Source organism: Columba livia, chromosome 8 (assembly GCF_036013475.1).
Source record: "Columba livia isolate bColLiv1 breed racing homer chromosome 8, bColLiv1.pat.W.v2, whole genome shotgun sequence".
In the NCBI taxonomy this organism is placed as follows: domain Eukaryota; kingdom Metazoa; phylum Chordata; class Aves; order Columbiformes; family Columbidae; genus Columba; species Columba livia.
In genome coordinates, this window is record NC_088609.1 from 8,044,985 (window position 1) to 8,069,225 (window position 24,241).

General features: G+C 48.7%; 2 protein-coding genes across 7 annotated transcripts in view; one reads left to right on the forward strand and one right to left on the reverse strand.

Annotated features, from left to right (window-relative positions):
• RGSL1 (regulator of G protein signaling like 1) overlaps nt 1-10,911 on the forward strand; it is a 16,700-nt gene extending 5,789 nt beyond the window's left edge. The window contains exons 9-22 of the mRNA XM_021285768.2: nt 580-811; nt 1,474-1,587; nt 1,998-2,109; nt 3,376-3,569; nt 3,999-4,116; nt 4,555-4,651; nt 5,055-5,184; nt 6,203-6,380; nt 7,109-7,247; nt 7,896-8,020; nt 8,186-8,295; nt 9,959-10,018; nt 10,124-10,188; nt 10,467-10,911. Coding sequence (XP_021141443.2) covers nt 580-811; nt 1,474-1,587; nt 1,998-2,109; nt 3,376-3,569; nt 3,999-4,116; nt 4,555-4,651; nt 5,055-5,184; nt 6,203-6,380; nt 7,109-7,247; nt 7,896-8,020; nt 8,186-8,295; nt 9,959-10,018; nt 10,124-10,188; nt 10,467-10,559 — 1,767 coding nt within the window. The 3' untranslated portion in view covers nt 10,560-10,911. The remainder of the gene's footprint in view (nt 1-579; nt 812-1,473; nt 1,588-1,997; nt 2,110-3,375; nt 3,570-3,998; nt 4,117-4,554; nt 4,652-5,054; nt 5,185-6,202; nt 6,381-7,108; nt 7,248-7,895; nt 8,021-8,185; nt 8,296-9,958; nt 10,019-10,123; nt 10,189-10,466) is intronic.
• Nucleotides 10,912-13,383: 2,472 nt separating this feature from the next.
• Nucleotides 13,384-20,538, reverse strand: RNASEL (ribonuclease L). 6 transcript variants are annotated; one of them, XM_065071830.1, is made up of 8 exons: nt 20,336-20,538; nt 19,084-19,193; nt 17,281-18,907; nt 16,800-16,888; nt 16,191-16,381; nt 15,969-16,086; nt 15,232-15,353; nt 13,384-14,378 (listed from the first exon to the last, which is right to left on the reverse strand). In XM_065071830.1, exons 3-8 carry the CDS (start codon nt 18,728-18,730, stop codon nt 14,243-14,245), a joined length of 2,106 nt encoding a protein of 701 aa, XP_064927902.1. In that variant the 5' UTR covers nt 18,731-18,907; nt 19,084-19,193; nt 20,336-20,538; the 3' UTR covers nt 13,384-14,242. The 6 variants fall into 6 exon arrangements, with proteins under 6 accessions (XP_064927902.1, XP_064927901.1, XP_013227674.2 ...); XM_065071829.1 differs by lacking the exon at nt 19,084-19,193; XM_013372220.3 differs by having other exon boundaries at nt 17,281-19,193.
• Nucleotides 20,539-24,241: the final 3,703 nt, after the last annotated feature.

Sequence of the window (24,241 nt, forward strand, 5' to 3'; positions counted from 1 at the left end):
GGGTCTCACTGCACGGATGTCGGGGGAACTGCTCGGGGGCTTAGCAGGGATATTTTTGGTGCTTGTTCTCAGCAGCTTGTATCTTGGCCAGAAACCAGCCACTCGGACGCTGCTGCGTGCTGCCTTGTGCAAACTGCTGACTGGTGTGGGGGGCCCAAAGCCTGCAGGAGGGTCAACCAAACCAACCAAAAAGGCACATGAGGTTCCCTGTCTGCCAGGGACACCTTTGGGGTTGTTTTCAGCCCTCCTAGGTGGACGTTGGCCTCTTGAGGAAAGCCGCTGCCTTTGCTTAGCAAGCTGTTGTCTGGACATGCGGCGTGTCCCCCGTGTGTCCCAGCTGCAGGCAGATGTGGGCCAGCTTGAAGCAGCTGCATGGGTGGGATCAAGGTCTATGCTGAGCTTTGTGCGCACATAGATTTATTCCAGATGGCTTGAGGCAAAAGCAGAGCTCTATCTTGGGTAGGTTTGTACTCCAATGAACAGTAAAACATGCAGCTAGCCTGTTGGGCACAGGGCAGGAGCAGCTCTTTGGATGGTGTATGTGCTCTGTGCAATCACCCTCTGCTCTTCTCGCCATAGTCTCCACAGCGTGATGTCCCAAAGCCTGAGACACAAGGCCATGCTGTTAGGAAAAATGAATGTTTCCTCCTGTCCCAGCGGATAAATGCATCCTTGAAGCTGAGCCAGGCCTTGCATGGCACAAGGAATTTGGAAGGTCTCTCCTCCGAGCACTGGCAACTAATTGCCACTTGGGACATCCAGAGAGGTGGCTCCATCCAGTCAGATGTGGAACCTCTCCTGTGCAGGACTGGTAAGAGGGGACTCTAGATTTCTGCCAGGGCTCACGTTGGCTCAATATGATAAAGCATATTTTGTGCACTCGTGACCAACACCCCTAATGCACAGGCTTTGGTGCATTCCCGGCAGCGCGTGGACAACATGGAGTAGGATGGGACAGGGTATTTAGGAGCCACCAGCTGTAATCCAAGCTTTAGCAGTGACCTATGGGCCAAATTCCTTTCTGCCAGTACCAGAGGCACCAAATGCCACATCCCTGCACTGGCCTGGGTCACCAGATCAAATGGAGGCTGCAGCGAACCGACTGAAACCCAAAGGCAGTTAACAGCCACTGTCACCCCACTTCCAGACCCTGACCTTCTCCTGTGGATCTTGGGACTGGCCACGCTGGTGTAACATCTGAGCTTTGTCTTCTCACATCATTTTTGGAGAATGACACGGAGTTTCTGGGCACTTGCCAGTGCACTGAGAATGGCAGTAGTCACCTGTAGCAACCCTTAGGTAGCTTGTGGGGCCTCAGTCATAGCTCAGAAATGCAGTGTCACAGGTAGATCATGGGAATGGGACAGAGAAGGGGGAAGGAAAGGCAAGTCGTGATCACCACACAGCACTCAGGGCAAATGCTGTCGTAGCCAGGAGGAATGGACATTGGATCTCTCCCCTCTTCTCTCTCAGATGCAGGATCCCAGAAGTGGATATCAAATAAGGCGGCTGTTCAGAAACCCTTGCTGGCTGGGCATGGCCCAAACACAGAAAATGAGCTTGTGTGTCTCAAAAGCCCATCAGCTGGTGAGTCCAGTCAGAGCAGGCCATAAGCAGGGTGGGCTCTCAACCATCATGTCCTTGGAGGTGCTCCAACACACCCTTAGGGGACTGGACAAGCAGGGGTCTTCCCTATTTGCATCCCATAGAACATCTCCAGAATGAGAGGCCAAGCCACCCTTGAAAGATATGTGTTCTGGAGTGTTAATCCAGCCAGTGAGGGTGGGGTTGGGAGGGCTTCTCTGAAGCAGATACCCGTGTGGTCAAACCACACAAAGAGTTCTCCAGCATCTCCTGAGCTGGGCTTACCATGCAGACACCAGCATGATGGGTCTGGAGAAGCCTGTGTTTCTTTGTGGTCTTCTGCCCTGTGGACAGCTGTTAGCAGACTCTGCCTGTCACCTGTGGAAGGGACCAACCATGTTCTGTCCCCACAGCTGCTGAACGTAAGAAAATAAAGACGACAACCACTCCTCCCGTGAGCAAAAAGGAATCAAGCACCATGAAGTCCATCACTGTTTCAGCAGAGAAGCTGCCTAGAAGACCCAGGTCTGGCACCTTGCAGCACAGGGTTTTGCTGGTTTTTGATTCTTCCACTCTTTCAGGAGACAGATTTTTTTCCCAGTGCTCCCTGCTTCATCACTGGGCTCTCTCAGATGTGGACATGGGTGGCCCATGGGTCTGAACTGTAGAATTACCAAGGAAAGGAGAAAAATGTATTAATACATCCACCATCCCATCATTCACATTTACTCCTCACATCTTGCACACGTCTCATGCACTTCATCCTCAATCCCTCCCCGGCATGCTGCCTGTACCACAGCTGAGCAGCTCTCAGATTCTCAAAGAAAATAACTTAAAACACATAAATCTCTCTCCTCGCTGACTGCATGAATGTCCTTGGGGTTCACGTCTCACCTCCTGGGAAATCTCCAGACATAAGTCCTCGCAGCTCCACATCAGGATATAAATGGTAACCAGGACACAGGTCCTGAGTAGGAGCAGTTCTTAGTGTTTGTTGTGAAAGTGACTCTCAGGAGCCACACTTAGACAAAGAAAATATCTGACCCTGTCCACTGATCTTCAAATAAGGTTTTTCTAACCTCATTAATGACCCAAAATCCCAGTCCACTCCCAGCTCTGGTGTTCCAACGCTCTGCTGAATCTTCACAATGTGGCTGTCCTATGGCTTTACATCTATTAAGAATCTCCTGACATACCAGTTGCAAGTAGCAAGGTTTTTCTACTCTAGAACACCCTCTCCATGGCCAAACCCATGAAGTTCTCTGACATCCAGTGGCAAATTATTGCTCTTTATGGTCAAGCACCAGAGGGGAACACAACCTCCTCCTCCCACCAGTCCTTCCATGTGCCACATCCTTACCTGCCTCCCTCCATGGTCTCTGCAGGGCTGCCCCACTCCATTTGCAGGCTCTGAGGTCTCCAGCATGGACCTTAAGTCCTGTCTCCTCCATGATTCCCTGTGTGAAGCCTCCTCTTTGGGCTGAGACCGGTTCCTTTGGATACATGGCAGCAAAGCTGTTGGGCAGGTGCAGAAAAGAAATAACTTGTCATGATACTTCACCCTTGGATTCACAACGGCTCGGTGTATGGACAGGACAGACAAGGAAGACTGTGCTCCACTGATACCTTTACTGGCCCTTCTGTTTCACCGATCCCACTCAATACTCATCCACGTGTTTCTACATCTTTTTTCATTATCTTTTGTTGGAGAAGCTAGCATAGAGGTCTTGGCTATTTTCCAGGTCACTGGTGGCACAGAGATCCCATCTCCTGGTGTCTCCTCCTCTACAGGCACTTTGTGAAAGTCCTGCACAACCCTGTCCACCTGCAGTACTTCAAGCAGTTCCTCGAGGAGCACAGTGCAGATGAACCGCTGCGCTTCTGGATGGCTGTGGAGAAGCTAGCTTCCGAGACCAACTCCAAGGCAAAGAGCATCCTTGTTAACAACATTGTCAAAACTTATTTCCGTGGCAAAATCCCAGCTGGTAGGTGCCTTCCCATGCTACACTTCACTCCATTTGTGATGAAAGCCTCTTTTCCCTAAGCTGGATGCTGGTTGCAGATTTTATGTCATCTTGCGGGGACCTGCCAATTCTCCTTTGCTATCCAGTGGAACATTTATTTGCTGTGGCCTTTCACTGCCACTTACATTTCTAGGAAGGTGTCCTACTTCTTTGGCACGATCTACTGACCTGCATACAAGATAGAGGAGAGCTCTTGGAGTGACAGCCTCACTCCCGAAGTATGCAATTAGGACAATATAGAAAGGAAAAGGGATGAGACAACCAAATTCAGCAAACAGGACAGGGAGAGATGTAACAAGGTGCCACTTTCAGATGTGATGGTAGGAAGAGATGTCATGGTGGCTCAGGGGTAGCTGGCAGGGGCAGACAATGACCACAATTCTCTTCCAGAGGAGCGGCTGGACTGCCACTCTGCAATCATCAAAGAAATAAGTGAGGCCAAAGTAGTCAGTCCCTTCATGTTGATGACAGCACAAATCTTTGTCGAGAAGGCAATGGAAAAACGATGGTAAGGACCTGGGCTGAGGTAGTTCCTGAGCCCAGTGGTTACACAAACACACCCTTCCCATGGGAACCCCAAAGTGACAGGCAGCAATTGTAACAAACATGGAATAATTTGAGTTGGAAGGGACCTTCAAAGCTCATCCAGTCCAACCCCTGCCATGAGCAGGGACATCTTCACCAGCTCAGGCTGCTCAGAGCCCCGTCCAGCCTGGCCTGGGATGTCTCCAGGGATGGGGAATCTACCACCTCTCTGGGCAACCTGGGCCAGGCTCTCACCACCCTCAGTGTCAAAAAATTCAGCCCCTGTCCATTTTTGCAACCTCACCCCAGGGTGATTCCTGCCAGCTGCTCCCCCATACTCAGCCACCCTCCCACCAAACCACTGCCCCCCTCACACATCTGGCTGCCCTTGATGCTCTCTCTCTGATCTCCCACCTGGCAGGTTTAAGGAGTACCAGGACCTGTTGCCCCCAAGTGATACACCTAAGTTTAGCCTTCATTTGCAGTATAAAATGAGGGACTTCAAGACAAGCAAGCTGGTAAGGAAAGACCCTCTCTGTCAGCGGATTTGGGGATGTTGTCCAGGCAGGAAGGAGAGGAGATGCTGCAGGCCAAGTGGTGCTCACGTAAATGGGGTGAGAGGGTCAGACTTGGAGAGTTGCAAAAAGGAAGCTAATAGGTAAAGCCTCACTCCTACAGGCTCTGGAGTCCTGCTTCATGTAGACTCCACCAGATTTGGTCAAGACTGGCCAAGTGATTCACACAATCACCCATGGCCATCAGTGAAACCAAGAAACACCAGACAGCAAAGATGATGGCTGGGTCACCAATCCCACTGCCAAGGCTGGACTCTTGGTGGTCCAGCTCCCAGTGGTGGGTCCAAACGGGAGGGCTGTGTCTGGGAGAAAGCCCTGCAGCTGGATTTGTGCCCTGTCTCTGCAGCGGTCTGCCTGGTATGGCATTCGCGACATTGTCAGAAGCATCTGCAAATTCCGGAAAGAGATGTACAATGACAAACGCCGTGCAGAGTTTGAGGACTTTCTCCGGCATGAGCTACGAGATGAGGAGGAAAGTATGGCTGGACTCCTTCCACCCCTTCTCCTCCCTCCCCAAGCCAGTCCTGGGTTTAGGCAGAGAAGTAAATGGAGAAAACCTGTGGCTCATCTCCCATCTCCATATGCTTAGTTTTCTCTCCTGGAGGCATATAAAGAGTCAGAAGAGCAGGCATCTCAGGATGCCAGATATTGCTGTGCAGAAACCTGCACACTTGGGTGCTGGAGTCAGGAGATGAGGTCCGGAATTTTGCACAGGCAACACGCACACATACATATTCATGCAATATCTGTTTTTCTGATGTGGGTGCCCCATGATGCTGTCACGTTTCTCCCAAGCGATAACATATATGCAAGTTTGCATCCCTTCCACAAAAAACGGGAAGCACTAAGTGAAGCTAAGGTGACACAGGCCAAAAAATGAACCAAATGGAATTGTTTTCTATGCAACAGGGGCTGACCTACCGGGTGCTTTGCCAAAGAATGTAGATGCTGAATGTTCACACAGGATCAAGAGGAGGCTGAAAAAGCTGTTAGAAAAGAAATCCACTGAATTTGCTAAATACACAGAAACCCCATCTAGATCAAGAAGTCCCTGGAAATGAAAATGTTTGGAGGCTGGAGAATATTGTATATGGGGGAAGTAACACGGATGTTTTTACCTTTCCCTCTCCCTAGTTATCTACTTGTGGCCGCTGTCAAAGCAGAATAATGGCTAGACAGACAAGTAGACTTTTGATATACTGTGGCCATCCCTTATGAAAACATAAGCACTCCATGGGTGTAAAGAGAAGGATGGATGGAGAAACCAAGCTAGGGGGAAGGCTGCAGAGACAGGTCCAGAGTCCCTGGAGAACCTGGCTGCAGGAAGGTTGTAGTCCATGTAGGTAGAAAGACTTTCAATAAATTAATCGCATGCAGGCAAAGCAAGTACAGGCGAGGTGAAGGAGCAGGGTATAGCTCATCACCAGATGCCGAGCTGGCCTTGAAGCCAGTGCTGGGAGAAGCAGGACACAGCAGCTCTTCCCTCTCTCTCAGACTCGCCCATCAGCTCGAAGCACAGCAGCAGTGGGAGCAGCTCCCAATCCCGCACGGCCTCTCTCAGCAGCCTGCCGGACAAGGAGATGGTACTAGTGAGACGTCGCCTGTTTAGTAGACAGCTCATCACCATCAACTTCCTTGTCAACGACCTCCACTTCTATCTGGAGATTGACAAGTAAGTTTCCTTTCCAGCGCGTGCTCGGGTACCACCAGTCTCTTCCTGTGCATATTACCGATCTCTCAGCAGGGAGAAAAAAAACAGCCTGGACCATGGGTTCATTAGTACACACTAAGGTCTGTGCTGCCAGCCCTAAACTCCTGTCAGCACCTCTCTGCAAGGCCAGTGTCTGGGCACCACACTGCAGCATGTGAAACAACCAAAGTCTTGCCCTGAAGCTGTCTACATCCAATCTGCTCATGGTCACCTGCCCTGGAGCCCACAAAACCTTGCAATTCAGCCAGAGGGTTCCTGTTTGGGTACCCTAGAAGTACTTCTGGTTTGACAGTCCCAAGCAATCTAACATTTTGCCTACACCTTTCTTGACCCGCCAGTTGCAGCATTTCTCCATTGATTTTGTCCCATTCCCTGGCAAACGCGTAAGAGCAAACCATGGCTGATGCACACTAGCCCCACAGTCAGCACACCCCCACCTACGTGAGACCATGTTTCAGTTCCCCTCTTTTCCTGAAAAAGGGCAAACATCACATCCCCCAGAGGTGAATGCCATGACCACGAGGGTGGCAGAAGAGAGAAGTAGCTTTTCACCTCTCCTGTTTTACTGTTGGACACCTCACGAATTGTTTCTTCTGGCCCAGTAAATACAGAGCTGAGCAAGAACACTACTGTGTAGTCTGGCAGTCAAGAGTGCTTGTCTCAGAGCAAGACCCCACATGCCTTTGCAGGTTTTCCAAGCTGGCTGATTCACTTGACGCTCTGGCAGATCACAACATGCAACCAGAAAAGGAAGTTGCCTTTCTCAAAAAGAAAGTTGCCATAATCAACAAAGTCTTCCTGAACTCTGATATTCCCCCCAAATTGCGGGTAAGACTCTGGGACCCACCCAGGAAGGCTAAGAGCTGCTGTCTCCTCATTGCTCAAGACCCTTGCATCGCAGCTGTGAGCAGTTGTGGGGAAAAGGGAACCAGGCTGAGATTTGGATCTGCTCCAGCCAAGCATGCTGTGAACCTTAAGAGCATGTTCTGGAGCTTGGGACCTTCACTTGGTCTCCATGGGATAGAAACTGATCCACCATCAGATGCACATTAGCACTTGACTCGGATGGATTTGGAACAAGTGTGTGGACAAGGAAATGGTGAAATCTCCTACCTGCTGGAGAAATGCCAGGGCTGAAGCACCAAGATGGGTTCCGCACTCCACCGGTTCAGTTTTTTAACTCTCTAGAGGTGAACATCACCATCATCACCTCCCTACTGTATCCACTTCTTTACCTACAGTATAGTAGCCATGACTCTGCCCATCTTCTCTTTGGAGAGCAGGGCACAGTACTTTCCACAGAAACCCAGGGGAGATCCCACCCTTGTATCTGGGACAGTTGGCCAGGACGTAAATAGTATCTTGTCTTAGAGACTGCTGAAATGCAGGGTGCGGTCAAAGAGAGAAACACAGCTCTAGGGCCCAACAGGAGCACCACAATCTGCTTTGGTTAAGCAAGTTCTCTTCTGTGGCCAGGTAAACATTCCTCAAGACAACAGAGATCTCATCTGGAGTTTAGCTTCCAAGGGGCTACTGAATCGTGTCCTCTACCATAAGGCCAAGGTCACTATCTTCCCCATCCTGATGTACTACTGGAGAAGGTACCTATCCCCTCTCTCCTGAGGTGGGGAGGCTCTCTGGACTCCAGCCTCTTTCTCCAAATATCTGTTCCTATGACATGATGAAAATGCAGATGAGACACTCCCCAGGAGTTCAGCTGTAGATGTTTGCTTGGATGTTTGCTGTCTTCAGTATTTCTTGTACAGGTACTGCATCTGGAAGGTGATGAGGAGCTTTCAGGTCCCCAGGAAGGACAGGGTGTCCGTCTCTTCAACCAGCAGAAAAGTCTCTGAATCATCTGACAACTACAATCCAAGTAAGCTGAGTGCCTGTCCCCCTGCTCCACGTTTGTCCTTAGGCTTGTTCTTCCAATACAGACATGTCCAGACCTTGGTTTTTGATGTCCCATGACGTTTCACTTAAAAGAACCAAACTCCTTCCTTCATAAAGCTTTGAGAATGTATGTGGTACAGGCCTATTGAAAAATGAAGCCTCTTTTAACCACTCCTTTCCCTCAAATTCAGTCCAAATTGCCCAGTGGGTTTTTAAACATTTCTTTGGAGAATAGGGAAGTGAGTGCAGAGACTTCATGAGCAAAGGGATGTTGCATAACTCCTGTTTACTTCAAAAAAACAAGTTAAAAATACCCTTGTGCACACCCTAAAACAGAAAGAAAGCAACTCATCTTTTGGGTTGCAAGTCAGATGGGAGCGGGAAAAGGAGAACAACCATGCAACCATACACCAGGCTCAGCAGCATTACCTGAAGGATGCTTTGAACATCTGGAATGGAGAACAAACTTCATTGGGATTTGAGGTGACACTAGGACATCTCTGGGGAAAGGGATTTTCTCTTCCTCATCCACTTGTTTAGTTTCAATACACCAAATAACTCCAAGCTGAAAAATACAAAGCAGTGCTAAGTGCTTTAAGCCTGCCTGACAACCCAGCTCCCTGGCTGAATATTCATTTGGTAATTGTCTAATTGATTTTTTATTAAAGACAAAACCAAAATAGGCTTTGATGTTTGAGTGGGTGTTAGCAAGGTGGTGTTCTGCTCTCATTTATCGCTGTCAAGTTCTGGTTAAAAAAAATCAGCAGAGTTATAAGATTTTGATATCTACAGGCAGGTGCTTGTAGCTCCACAGCTGAGCTGGGATAAGAGACCCCTGTGCTGGTGTGCTCCGAGGCTGCCAAGTTGTGTCTGTTGGCTCAAATCACCCCACACCCTGGGCATTCCCCTGAAAAATGTGGAATATTCAGCTGGAGTCTCTGTCTTGTTACAGAGCCTCACTGCATTTCTAGGGCCTTCTCAGACATAGGTCTTTTAATGCAAAAGCATCTTGCTTTTCTGACCTTAGATAAACAGCTTGCTTTTCAGCTGGGAAAAATTACTGGCAAAAATACCTGTAATTCCAGAGAAGCCCTCCTGTGGCCCACGTCTTGCATTTCTCTTGCGCTGAGGGTCGCTGCTTTGCACAGACACAGTGCGTGCATGGCTGGGAAGGTGCCAGATGCGAATCCATCTCCCATCACCAGGCGTCACTGTGGCACCGTCTGTGCCTTCGGCAGAGGGGCTGGTCCTGCAGAACTAGACATAATGCCTGTACCCCACTTATAATCATAGAACAGTTTGGGTTGGAAAGGACCTTCGAAGGTCTTCATGGGCATAAGCACCGAGCTCCTCTGGGGAGAAGCCACCCAAGCGGCTGAGAGCACATCTGTGCATGGGGACAGCTAGGTGGGACATGCCACCCCTGCCTTGCAGCCCCCAAACAGCTTTGCAGTTGAGATGTGGGTAACTCATATCCTTGCTCAACCACCCTTCCTTGACTGCTGTACAAGCCCCATGGGACTCAAATGGACAACACTTCCTGCTGTCTCCCTCATTTGCCACTGGAGCACTTGTCCCACGGTATGGGTCAATCTTGTCTCCCTTGCTGGACAATCATACCATCATTGTTTTTACACTCCTAAAAGAGGCCCAGATCACGCCGCCGCAGCCCCAGGAGAAACCACAGCCACCGGAGGGGCGCAAAGGTGAGGCAGTGGTGAAAGGAGCTCTCCTGTTCCTGAGGGGAGCTGGGCTTTAGGGCTCCCTGCATCTGTCCACGATGGAAAGTCTACACATGTTGTTTTTCCCAGGTTTAGGTAAAAACCTTGAGAAGAGGCTCTCACTCAGAAAGCCTGCCTCCTGTCCTGCAGAGCAGGTAGGTGGTCACAGAGGCAGTTTATCTCCCCCAAACCACACCAGCACAAGCACCTGGAGCAGGAGACCCCTTAAAACCCAAAGGCCAGCTGAGTGGCTCTGTTCAGGATGCTGGTCACCATCTCTAGTGACACCCATGGAAAATCCCCAGTTGTTGCAGCTCTCCATGCCCTGAATGCCTCCCCAGGAGCACACACCTGTGTTGTCCATCCCTAATCACCCCACACCCTGCCGTCAGCAGCAGCAGCCACTGATACAACATCTCTCCCTTCCCTGCAGGCACCGAGGGAAAGACGGATGTCCAAGAAAGAACAGACCTCCCAACACACCATCCATCCCAAGCAGGACAGGGCTGTGCTCCAAGGAAGCTGAGCAGCCCAGACACCTTGCAGAGTTTGCAGACATAAAAATAGACTTAAAAATAAAGCAACTCACAGCATCCTCCAGCTTGCCTGGTAACACAGCACAGCAGCTTGCATGTCTGCAACTTTCAAAAGGATGTGTAGTGATGTGCATTTCCACATGAGAATATACCCTTGTCCACACAACAGCCTCCTTCCTCACATGTCTGTAAGAGTCTGCATTGCCCATAGCTGGGACCCAGTAACAGTGAATAAATCACACAGGCTGCACGGCAACCCACCACCTTTGAGGTCTTTCCCAAGACATTTAGAAGGTGCTTAAAGCAAAAAGAAACCACAGTAAATACTTTGCCCAAGGAAGGAGCTCCTCAAAGACCACCCAACCCTAGAAGATGCTCCAGACCTGCTATGCAGGGACTGTGCTTCTCCACAAAGACTGGAATTGCTTTCCTCTGCCCAACATTACTTAGCCTTATCTAAGCTGCTTACCCCTCCACACTTTCCACATAAATTAAATACCTCTTGTGGGAGGCAAGGCTGAGAGAGCCCACTTGGTTTCCTACTCAGCTGTCCCTCGGTGCTGAGGTGGTGCCTGCCTTGCCAGAGCCTTTCTGATTTTCCAATCAAAATCTTGAGGCCTCAGCATGTTTTTTTTTAAAGCCAGTGTGTTTACTAACCAAATAATATCAAAGACCTTCATCTTCCCAGGTGACGCTGAGTCAGAATGGCTTCGTCAAGTCACCAGGAAGCTGCAGAAATCCCATATGTTCTTTGGACCTCATGAAGAAAAGACCATGACCTTTATCACATGTGCCTCTGACAGCTCCCTTACAAGCTCTCAGCTTTGTCATTTTGAGCTGGTTTTAGCTACTTCTTAGCCCTCAGATCCAGAAGACTGCATCCTGGGAATAACACAGGTGCATTTAAGGCAGATAATGACATGATTAATATCTGTCAGTTATGATTATCAATGTTTTGTTCCTGGAGGATCAAAAAAACCCCTAAACAAGCCCAAAGTCCAACAATATTTCTATAAATCAGGCACTTAGGAGTGGCATCGGCTTCCTATAACATGGACTGTGACCAGCTCCTCAAAATTGGCCTCGTGCTCCAACTTGATTTTGCCCCCAAAGCTTTCAGCCCCAAAAGCTGGTTGCATTTTTGTGTGCTTTGCACTAACACTTCAGGCTCCACAGTCTGAGCCCAGCTGAGCCCAGCCCCTGCAAGGCTTCACAGCTGTGCCTGAAGCTCACCACAGAAAAGCCACAGCCAAGAGCCATCTTCACTCTTCTGAGGACTTTTTTTTCCCAGCGCAACAGACCAGACACACCATCCTGGGGCCATCCCTGTGCACACAAGCATGTCCCCAGCACGCAAGTGACAGGATGGGGAGCACCTGATCCCAGCACATCAGGTTGAGCCCCTGGGGTCAGGAGCAGAGGAAAAAGGCAGAGGCCCAGCAAATGCATAAAATACAGGCACGACAGCAGGGGAATAAAGCCTGTAGGGCCAAATCAGCATGCCCTTGGGCACCATGAAGGGTCTGCAAGCCCCCTTGTACAAGGGAAAAGCAGGCAGCACCTCCCAGATGGTCGCTGGCACTGGGAGCCAGCAGCATGTCAAGCAGCACTAACTCTGGCAGCTGGCTCTGGCCGCAGCTCTGCTCCTGGCTGCCCAGGACATTCTCACCCCCCGGCTGCAACATCAGGCACTGCCATGCCACCCAGTCTGCAATACTGCCCAGCTGTCCTTGCCACCGGCTGTTCACCCATCCTCCCTGATCCTGCAAGGAGGAGAGGCCAGCCTGGTGTTTTCTCCAGTGCTGGTCCCAGAACCGCATCCCCTCCTCTTCCCGAGGATGGGGAACCTGATGCTCTGCGAGCAATAAGCTTTGCAGATGCTGTGCATGGATCAAGTTCCTCCTCTGACACCAGCCTGCCAGCACCTCTGGCTTCTCAAAAAGCAGGACACAGCCCTGCAAACCACACAAGCCTTCCCTGGAAATTCTTCCCAGTCATCTAATTGCCCCAGAGAGACAAGTCACAGCCCCATGTGCACAGCTCCATTATTGCCCTGTTTTTGGCATCCTTCAGCACTCTCTGCCTTCAGGAATGCCTTTCCATGGTCTTTTAAGTCACAGCCCTACAGCATAACAGTAGAGCGATGCAAGAAGATGCAAAGGTCAAGGCAAGCCAGAAACGTGGCATTTCACAAGAGGCTGAAGCAGCCCAGCCTGTAGCCTCACCTCTCCTTGTGCAAGAGGAGAAACGTGCTGCTGCAGCACGGAAGCACTGTGCTCCCTGCAGCACCTCTGCTCCCCACGCTGCTGAGACCTGGACATGCATCTCTGGGTGTCCTCCTGCCTTCTGGGCATGAGAAACACAAAATGAGCAAGAAAAAATGAGCAGAGAGGAAAGGAAAAAATAAAAATACTGACACAAGAGGAGGAGTTGGCATTCTCCTGGTTGCGTTTTCTCCACATGTACACAAACACACATGTGCAAGCATCAATGCTCATCTTCACACTTCAACTCATCCATGAAATCCTCACCCTGACTCCACAAAAACAGTGCAAACCCCCCATCATTCAACCCATTATTTCACATGTCCTTCTGAGACAGAAAGCCTTCAGTACTTCCTAACATCTTTTCCTATAAGATACTCAGATGGCCCAGATGCAATTCGTCTGAGCAGTGACAAAACTACCACCTTACCAAAACAACCAAGGAGCACCTGCCCAGAGAGGCCAAAAACCCCAGCCTGTCAGGTATTTTATAGTGCTATCTCTTTCTGTGCAGAGGGGATGGGGACATCATTCATAAATGAGTGTAGAGTCAGTTTTCCAGACAGGTTTATTCCAAGTTTGGTTCTCTATACACAGATCAAAACCACTATTAATCTGGATTTGAAGTGCTTGTGCGTAGCCCTGCCTTGCAAACGCAGCCAGCCATGGCAGAACTTGTCCTCTCCAAGGTGAACCAGTCCCTGCAGTCCCTTCAACATCATCGACCTTTTTCAGGTGACTCAGAACTAAGCACAGTAGCAGAGTTTTGCGAGATTGTACTCCTTTCCTCATGGAAACATCTCCTCGATCCCCCAACAGAAGTCCCTCAGGTCCCAGCAGGCCAGGCTGAGTGTTCCTTGACCAGGTCAGAGGGATAACAGGCCAAGGGCAGCTCTGCATCCAGACCATTGCCTAGGCATCTCATTTTCTGGCTGCTGTGTTTCAAAAAGTCTGAAAAGAGAAAATCCATGTATTTCTAGGGGTGTATGAGCAGTTCACCAGTGCAAGCTGTGGGGAATATTGGCCTGAGCAAGGAGCTCAAACTCCTTTTCCTTTATCAGAATGTCCCACGCTGTCTGGCAACATCTGAGGTTTTCTGCCTCCCAGATGCATTGGGTATATCTCCCTACTCCCTATAAGGATCAGAGCCTTGATGTCCACATAAGCCCAGAGGGACAGAAGTAGCCAAGGAGGACCTGGGCTGGCACTCAACTTGGTTCCTCTCCAAATGGCTGTTGCACCAAACACTTCTGAAGCATCTTCCATTTTTCAGTCTAAGTCCTCCATGCTCTGTCCCTGCATGAACTCTCTCCCAGCTCCTTACCCACTTTCTTCAACTCTTTTGCAACTGAAGAAGCAGGAAATAAAAGGTGGCAGTGGTGGTGGGATCAGACATGGGATATGACATCTTACAGAGAGGTGTCCTGAATGTCTACAAAGTGACTGTATTTGGGCTGCTGGCGCAAACTGTTGTAGACATACATGGTAAGTTCTGGGAAAAGCCTGAAGAAATACTCAGCATGGTCTCCTATTTTATTGGTGATCCTGAAAGAGAACAAGAACAAAATGGATTTCTAAAGCTTTACCAAGGAGTCAAGCATCCAGGATGCCCTAGTTCCTCCCTTGCAGAGAAAAAGCCATTCCAGAAGCTTTCTGACAACACATCCTACAAATCCTTGAGCTGTAACTTCTCTAGACCTTCCCTGAGCTCCTCACTCCAGTGTTTTCACTAATCCTCCAGGACCTTCATCTGCCTAATCCCACCTGCATCTTCACTGAAGAGCAGCGCTGGTCACCAGCACCAGTGAAACCACCATTAGGAGCTAGCACCACCTCTAACCTCACATGTAAATGTCCATGACCATGGAGGGCGGGAGACTTTGACAGCTCTTTAGGAGTCAAGACCTCCTAACAGGACTGGTGCTTCCTGATCTGTATCTCAAAGCACTTCAGCACAGTAAACATCAGCACTTGGGAAATACTAGTATGGTACATAAGGACGCTTTTTAAAGGTTTAAGGGATAATACAAATATTTAAGTGATCTAAAAACTTTCCTGGAGTTGCGGCAAGAAACACCAGCCTGCAGATTTTGATTCAAAATCTGAGGTCTAATCCTGTGAGCTCACTTCCTTTGCTTGCCCTCAGGAAGGTGATTTTGAGGGCTGGCTCCAGACTGCTTGTGCCATGATGCGCAATTTTTCACATGCTATTGCACTGCCAGAGGAAATAGCTCCTAATGAGATGAGCTTTAATGGACTTTCTCCCACATCCTGGTTGTGTTTACCCTTCTGGAAAACCATGTGAAGAAGACTTTGCTCTCAAACTCACTGACACTTGCAGATACCCAGCTGCTCCCTGTGATGCAATGGTGGCAGAGGCAAGGATGTGAACACGTACCTCCTATTTGGATGTTCATCCATGTTTCTGATGAACCTCAGTAGTTCAGTGACATCATCTTTGTACTCATAAGACATTCCTTTCACAGGTTTACTCATGATCTTCAGAACAACTGGGTCAACCTGAAAAAGAGCAGAGAGATCACTCTTCACCTTTCACGTGCTCTGAAAACAGCACATCTACCTCCACCTGACACAGCCGCTGCCTTTCTGCAGGGACATCCCCTTGCATGGATAAATCTTGTTACCCTTCAATGCATATTTCCCAATGTGAGCAGAAAAGTTCACTTTGCAGGGCATGCACCATACAGACCACCCCAATTCTGCTAAGTGTTCCCTCTCCTGCCTTGCCAAGGCATGGCATTCATATTAGGACTAGCCTCATTGCTTTTGAGCCAATCTAACCAAAAACTTCTGCCAGAAATGTACTGGCAACAAGACCTAAAGGTCCTTATCTTAAGGGGCCACCAACAAACACCCTTGAAGGTTTGCCAGCTAATTCTACAACAACCATTTCCTACTACCAACCCACTCAACAGAAGTTCCCCTTAGTATAAATGTCTTTATCCTGGTGTATTTTGAATAAAAGGCCTAGATTTGTCTCCCTCATTCACTGTATTTGCATGGGGCTATTTTTACCAGCTACGGTTTTGAACAAGGCCTGTGAAACACTCAGGATAAGCTTCTGCCTACATGCCTCACTCAAACCTCCTATAAATCCAAAAAGAACAGGATTACCTCCTTAGTCCATGATGGGTAAGGAAAACTTTGAGTAACATTAGGAGCTTGAAAGATAGCTTGTCGGTTCTGGAGATCTTTGATTTTATTCCATATACTCTTCAGGAACTTGAACCTGCTGTGGAACGAGGAGCTTCGTTAGCTGCAACAGGACATCGCTGTTCCCAGCACTGCAGAGAAACCCCGTACCGAAAGCTTTTCCTTCGGACTCCCAGGACTTACGTCTGTCTGCTCCAGAAATAGGGATGTTTGCTCAAACCTTCCAAGCCTCGATCATCACGAGCGCCCAGGCTAATTACAAGGTCCAGAGCCTCATTGTAATCTGGGGAACCAGCAGCCAAATCCTTGGTACTGACTTGCTGAAGGGGTTTACTACCCCGTGTTAAAACGTACAGCACAAGCCGGCCGAGGGCCTGCAAAGAAACACATCACTGCTCACACGCCAGATGCACGAAACTTCTCCCCACGTGGAAGAGGAGCAATATTCCTACACGAGCAGCCAGTCTGTGAACACACACGCACACCTGTGGCTGTGCAGAAGTATACAGATACACAGAAACACAAACCTTGAAGCTGCGTGCACAAAGACAGAGGAGACAGGCGCCACAATCATGCTCACCGGGTATCTGTGGATACCCCAGCACCAGCCACAGCCTCGCATCCTAATCACTATCACTCTTATGCAGCGTCTATTCTTATATGGGCTTTCCCACAAATCATGGTGTTTTCTGGTTGAGGATGCAGAAAGGCTTCCCCTAGGATTCACAGCAACAGAAAATACCAAAGCGAGCCTGAAATTTGAAGCCATGTATTGATTTGCAGGGAAGTTACCTCTAAATCTGAGTTTACAAGTTCATTTTTGCCTTCGATCAACACTCTTTTATTATCAAAGTCCGCCAAGTAAATTTTTTCACCTAAATCTGATGAAATAAGAGAAATTGTTAATAAATAATGGTGGAAAACCTCGTACATTCTATAACTGACTTCTGGGTGGCCCCTTCTTTAGAAAACAGTTCTATCAAGACATTTGCTGTGGGCTGATCTGTATGCAGAGCCCTGGAAAGAAGGGCAGATCTAATGAGATGTGTAAAGCTGTTCTGTTCACACCTCTGTGGCTGTCTGTAAACATATCTACATTTACTCAAAGAGCAGAACTAATGCCACAGACACCTCATTCTGCAGAAAGGCATCTGCAGTGGTGTTTTATATATGTTTTGTTTGTTTGTTTTACAGAGAGATATGAAGAATCTTCTTCTCTAAGCTACAGTCAACAGGGAAGCAAAATTAAAAAATTGAGAAAGCAAAATATAACCTATGAGAAAGTTGCGGGGATGCAGATCCTGGTGAGCAAATCCGAGGGAGTGCAGCTCTCTCACTGCCTGGAAGATCATCTTCAGAGGATCTTTGTAATCTACTGTCTCTTCTGATTCCTGCAGATGTTCTTCAAGGTTTTTCTCCCAGAGAGGGAAGCACAAGTACATGTAGCCCCTTGCCTTCTCAAACTGGAAGAGCTTCAGTAGGCGTTCACAGTTACCACATTTTTCAAAGAACATTTTCTCTTTGTCACCCTCTGTACTGCGGCATATTCTTACTGCCACCTCGGTCCCACCATAGAGCCCCAGGTATATGCCACCCTGGGAAGTGTTCTGGATCCTCTGCTGGATGTATTGAAATGTCTTCAGTTTGCCTATCATAGGGCGATAGATTTGATAAAGTTTTTTCAGCTGGTCCCTCCAGCGTTTGCTGTTTGGCTCCCAGTCTTCGAAGGTTTCTGGAACCCGGGCATGATACTGGCGAAGAAGACGTGCCATGTTATGAGCACGATTCCTATTCGCAACAGCGATAAGGTTTCCAACATCGGTCCTTGCTCCTTTTTCACACAACAACTTTGCTATATTGTAATCATCTTTCTCTACAGCCACCATCAGTGCCGTGTTGCCCTCCTCATCTGCATCATCAATATCTATTTCACCCTTCTCCAATAAGGCTTCCACCAAATCTGCACTCTGCATTTCAACAGCGAGGATGAGGGGAGTTTTTCCACATTCATCTTTACTGTTCACATCAATACCACCAGGGTCCAGCAGGAAGCGGGCAATGGAGACTGCTGACTCGTACCTTTTCTTGGCACAACCCTCTCTGAGGACGTGGATCAAGGCGTTCCTATCTTTGTTGTCACAAACGTTCACATCAGCCCCCATTTCTTGGACAAGAGTTTTTACAATTGAGAGGTGGCCCTTCCTACAGGCGTCCATCAGTGCGGTCTCACCTCCTTTATACAGTTTCTCATTCTCCTCACTAACTGCTCTCCTCAAATTCACATCTGCTCCTTTGCTATACAGGAATTCCAAGGCTTCCTCCTTCCCATACCACGCAGCCTCCATGAAAGCTGTAAAGCCGTTGTCGTCATGATCGTTAATATCTAACCCATAATCAAGGAGAAGCTTCAGTATACTGACGTTCCCCACCATCGCTGCCTCAATAAATGCAGTGCCACCATTGTCCTTCCTGGCATGTGGACAAGCACCCCTATCCAGTAGAAGCCGGACCAGCTCCTCACTGTCAGCTTGCACGGCGCTCTGCAGTGGCGTCCAGCCACTTTCTACTTTGGAGTTCACATCTGCCCCTTCCTTCAGCAGCTCCAGCACATATTTTACATCACTGTCCCTCACAGCAGTATTTAACTTGCGGGCAAGGACTTCTGCTCTCTCTGTGCTGGAAGGGGTCGATGTCTCCTGCTCGCTGAGAGCTCTGGGCTCCATGACGCTCACAGGGAAGGCTCCGTACCTCTGATGTTCCTCACCTGAGCTCAGGGATGCCAGTGAAGGATGGGAGAGGTGCAACGCTCAGTGCCTTCATTGTGTGGGATGTTCTGAGTTTAGCTGACAAAACGCACTAGGCAGAACAGGTTGATATTTTAAGGGCTTCATGGTCTTCACCTAATTAATAAAGAGAAAATCTTGTTTTATTAGACTGTGAAACCTCACCATTTACATTTGATGTCCTACAAACAATGTGAGAACTCAGGTCTATGTGAGAACCAGGGGGAGAACCCAGGGTGTTCCTGCTATAAATGTTATCTCTGATTTATTACAAGTTACTTAATAGCCAGCACCCAGCGATGTTTTCAGGTAAAGAACACAGCAGGCAGGCAGAGATGGCCATTCCCCTCCAGTTTTGGATGGCAGCAACAAACATGGTCCCAGGAAGTCCCTGATCTGATACCTGGAATGAGACAGAAAGCCAACCTTCATCCCTCCTGCCTCCACAGGCAATTAGGAGACCCGACCTGACCAGAAGCCTTTCACGACATTAAGAGGTTAATCAGGTAGGATCTGATCTATCTACATCTATCTAGTACTTACACATAGAAAAACTGGAACTCCAAACCCCATTTTCCTGACTGCAAAGGCTGGTTCCAGTGATCAGCACTTTCAGAAATCACTGTCTGACAAGCTGAACTGGAAATAAATTAACTAAACAAATCAGAAAAGGGGCAGAGGATTCTTAAGGTATAAAGGCAAGGCCAAAATTCGCATGAATTCACCCTCAGGAAAGCCACAGACCATTTATAGATGGTTTCTTCCCCTACCCAGCAGGAAATGAATACTGCATTCCATTGATTTGGATGCATTTCATTTCCTGGTAGTAATTTCCATGCCTTTCGTCACATATATAATAAATAAAATGATACTTTCCTGGCTGGAAAAGCAGCGCAGCATCCCCTGGGCACGGTGCGGCTCCAATTCCTCGCCCCGCCGCGAAGGCAGAAGCTCTGCGAGGGGGAAGCCAGAGGCTGATGCACCTCCCCCGTCAGGCCCCGAGAAGCAGAGCTGCGAACACCCCGCCCACGGGACCGTTTACACGCTTTTGACCCATCCCACTGGGCTTTCGGCCAGAAGCCGCTGCGCCTCTGCGGGCGGTGGGAACTCGGCGATGTGCTAAGTCACGCAGCGACGGAGAGGAGAGGGCCTGAAGAAACCCAGCCACCGCTTAAAACACCTTAAAGACAGGGAGCAGCTTTTCTCAGCAGCTCTCCACAGATAGGATTTGCTTCCCGGGAAAATCTGTGAACATCTGCGGTCCTCTCCCAGGAAGCTGCAGCCCTGGCAGCGTTTGCGGGGGAATTCTGGGGGTTTTGGGGGAGCTGATCGGTGACTTCTTCTTTTTTTTTTTTTTTTCGCAGCACATAAAAGATTGTGAGCAAAGTGCTCTGCCCCTGTGCAGACCCTGTTTATAAACCTGCGCTCAGCAGCGGTTCGGGAGCTGAGAGCATCGGGATGTTAAATGTACCAATGCTGGGAGTTGGGGGTGTAGAGGGGCTTGGCTTGGGGGGTTTTTATAACTTAGCTTAAGCTTTTCCTCACCTTTCGCAACTCCATCCACATGAGGAAAACAGCAACGCGCTGCTAAATTTCACCCAGGGAACCGCTGAGGTCCAGGTCCGTTTACACCAGAGCCGGCATGTTCCTGCCCGCACCCACGCTGGCAGGCAGCACCTGCCTCCTCGCAGGCAGCGCTGTGCACACACAGCCTCTCCCCAGCCGCCTGCAAAGCCCGCACAGGAAATACGTGATGAGCCCAGGCTGTGACATCACCCAGTTTCCCCCGCCGCCCTGCAAACGTCAGATGAGCCGCACGTCTTTCATGTGCATATCGAAATCCTTACGTGCTCCTGCATGGCTTGCTCACCCCTGCGTGCAACTGTCTCAAAAGCTCAGCCCATGCAGGAGTCGCGTCTTTGTACCCAACCGTCATGCTGAGCATCCTGCTCTCCGCAGCACATCCGCAAGGGCTGGGAACGTCCCGAGGTCTCTGGATGGAGTTTCACGGTTTGTGTTGTCACAGGAGACCTTGATACAGCCCCACAGGGACAGAGGCTGTGAAAACTCAGGGAACAATCTCAAACTGCTCTCAAGGCTGTCAAGATCCCACTTCAATTCACAGAAATCTGCTGAGCTCGACAGCATCTCTCCCTGTTCAACCAGAGCTGGGGCTCCAGCTGCCAGTATTTAACTACTAATTTTCAGGCTGGAAAAGAGACAAACAAGCAGAGCAACGGCACATTGCAGGCTCGGAACCAACAGTAAAGACATCTTAAAAAGTAGTCAGTATTACAATACATAATACCACACCACCCAGCCACCCAAGTGAAAAGCCTCCTTCAGCTTGCTGATTTAATTAAAGTAGTTCATTATCTTACAGTGGGAAGATGAAAAATCCCTAGGATGGTAGGAACCCAAATCCTGGGATTCTTGAAACGAGGTATTTGCAAGTATCCTGTGTCTGTACCCAGCAAAGGATTCACTGATAATGCTTTCCCTGTGTATCATTCCTGATCCAAATTGCTTTTCATACAATCAAGCACAACAGTCACAGGCAGTTTATGGGGGACAGAAGGGCCGCAAAGGTTTTCTAAAGCATGGGAGTCACAGAGCTCCTCTCCACAACCACTCCCGCAGCCTCCGGGCTATGCAGTTCCCACAGAATTTGCAGTTCTGCAGAGTCCTTATTTGCCCCCGTGCACACAGGGACACAGAGGATGAGCTGCAGTGGTACAACCCGCAGGAAAATCAAGGGCACAATTAAGCAAATTTTCCTTTTCCCCCATGCTGATGGACCTACAACCATTTTGCAGCTCATCCCCTGAGATAACATCTCCGAGTATCCACGCCCTGGCCACCAGCCACAAATAAACAGTGACAAATACTGCCTGTCAAAGTCAAAATAATTTTTAAAGTACCTATGAATAGCAGGATGGATTTTTTTCTTCATGTTCCCTGTATTTGCTTCCTTATTATATTTCCAAATGGGAATGTCCCAGGTTTTATATGCTTGGCCATGCTGATGAGACTTCCATTGCTGGAACACAGCCCTGGAAAATAATCCACAGAAGGATGTGATTCAAACTCTGACAGGTGATGTTGTCCACACAGGAAGCTTCAACCACATTTCACTTTGCCATGGAGTATTTTTACATGTTTTCATCTGGGACCTCACCAAGCAGAGCACTGTATCCCAGTCCCTGGGCAAGAAGAGCAGAGTAGGTCCATCAAAAACATCCTAGATCAGCCAAAATAGGTCAAAAAAAGAAGCCAGGCTGAGGACCTGAGCTTAAATGCCCTTCCTGAGCAGCGGAGGCAGTTCCCCAGCAGTTTTCCCCCAGCTGTTTCTCATCACCAGCATCTCCCTGCAGGCTGAGCCCAGGTGGCAGCTGCACCATGTTGGAGTTGCCCCCCAGCACAGACAGCACAATCCTGGAGGGCTGTGGAGCCCAGCACTGCCCCTCAGGGCCCCAGCAGTGTCAAAAAGCATGAATATTATAATTATTTTTGTTTTGGTTCCCTAGGTACCTTTGGGGTAAGAATCCCCGCATGCAGCTGGACTGGGTTGGCAACCTTGGCATTTAGCTGCACACATACTGAGAGGGATGGTGAGCTGTACAGGACCACATCAGAGGTGATTTCTGGCACTTTATTGAGGCTAAGGCCTCGAAGTGAAAGCTGCAGAGTGGGAAGCGTGTTACACAGCTGCCGCCTCCCCAGCATCTGGCACAGCAGCTGGCAGAGCACTGAAAAATGCTGGGTAAGGTGTTTGCAGTATTTTAAATGGCTCATTGCATCCCTTTTGCTGGTGAGTTTCCTTCAAAAACATATTTAATCGACGTGCTATAGCATTTATTTGCAGACTCTTTAAAAAAAAAAAAAAGTATGTACATACATGCAAATGCATACAAATTTGCCCACAATTACGTGTTACACATGTGCATCCATTGCGGTGCATGCACACAGAAAGCTCAGCACCCAGACACCTACACATGTACATCCACCTGCTCAAATATATGTTTTTGTGGGGCCACTCGTGCATATATGTGCATGCTCTATGGCCACCCCAAGGGCTGCTTGGTCCTGCTAGAGCTGGGACCCCTGGGCGCAGGAGGAGACAGGGCGGCTGAGCGGCGATGCCACCCCACTGAGCCACTGCTGGGAACACGCCGGGTCCCAGGGCAGAGGGAAACGGGTGGGTTTTTTCCACCAAATAAATCCATCCCCCATCCCAGCTCATGGAAACCTGGCCCTGGAGCAAGTATGTATCACACCCCAGGGGGTGCCAGCACCAGCCCCCATATTTGCTCCCCAGAGCTCACATTTTCTTCTCTGCTTCCAAACTTGCAGCCTCCGCCCTGGGAAACTTCGGTTGTGGTTTATTGGAAGCAACTGCAGCCGGCCGTGCCCAAAGGCCGTTGCAGGAGACTCCTCTTTCTCATCATGGTTTAGTGCGTTGAGGTTTTTTTTATCCTTCCAAGGCTTTAAAGCTTTTGCTTTATCACCAATGGGCTTTGCCAGCAATTTCAGAGGACACGCTGGACGCAAGCATGGTTTTATTGACCGAGTTTTCTCTTTGGGAAGCATCGCAGACTTGTAGAGATGAAGCTGTGCTGGAAATGGGATACTCTGGTATTAGCTGTGAAGTCTAAGTGCTACTGCTGAGGCTAAGACTCTGTCTGGGCCATCCATTTCCATGCACCGTGCATCAAGAATGGATGCATCTCCACATTTCCTTCTAAAGAAAGCTCAAAAAGATTTTCATTCTAAATTTTTTAAAATTTTTTGTTGGTCAATTTTAATATTTTTTTAATGGAGAATCAATTTTAAATTAATTCAAGGTGTGCAAGATAAAATAATCATTTTTTTTCAGTTAGAAGCTGCAGTTAAAAAATATATAAATCATGATCTTATTTCTATATTTTTCTAGACTGTTTTACTGTTCTCATCAAGTCTTTCATTTCAGATAATTTAAACATTTCCTGGACACCTTTCAGCTCATTTCATCCTTCTCCCATGCACTAACATCAGGTATACACGCAGACTGCTGCGGTTACAAATTGCCCGTCTTTTAAGACAAGGCCATGCTTAATGAAATAGTGAATAAAAGATATGGGGAAGTTTAAGCTGCCTTCCTCTGGTTGTGTGGATGACAACTGTAGGGAATAGGGATGGAGAAGTGTTGATGTATTTTATGCAGAACCGTGATGCTTGCACTCTGCATGGCTGTATTTGAATAGACATAAAGCTTTGTTATAGATACAGTGGCTTGAAAAAGGCTTTTTAGTGGCAGCGACTGGCTTGTGCCAACGGTGATAACTTGGGACATACGTGTTCCTGAGTTATTGTCACCTGTGATACCATCTCCTCCTCCACAGCCCACTCACACTCTCCTCCCCTAACACAATTTTGGCTTCCAAAACGTGTGAGAAATAGAAAGACGACAGC

Coding starts and splice junctions, on each gene's coding strand:
- RNASEL (XM_065071829.1), bottom strand. CDS start 18,730: ATGGAGCCCAGAGCTCTCAGCGAGCAGGAGACATCGACCCCTTCCAGC. Junction 16,889..17,280: donor TCCCCGCAACTTTCTCATAG/GTTATATTTTGC, acceptor TTATTTCATCAG/ATTTAGGTGAAAAAATTTAC. Junction 15,354..15,968: donor ACCCATCATGGACTAAGGAG/GTAATCCTGTTC, acceptor GCTCTTTTTCAG/GTTGACCCAGTTGTTCTGAA.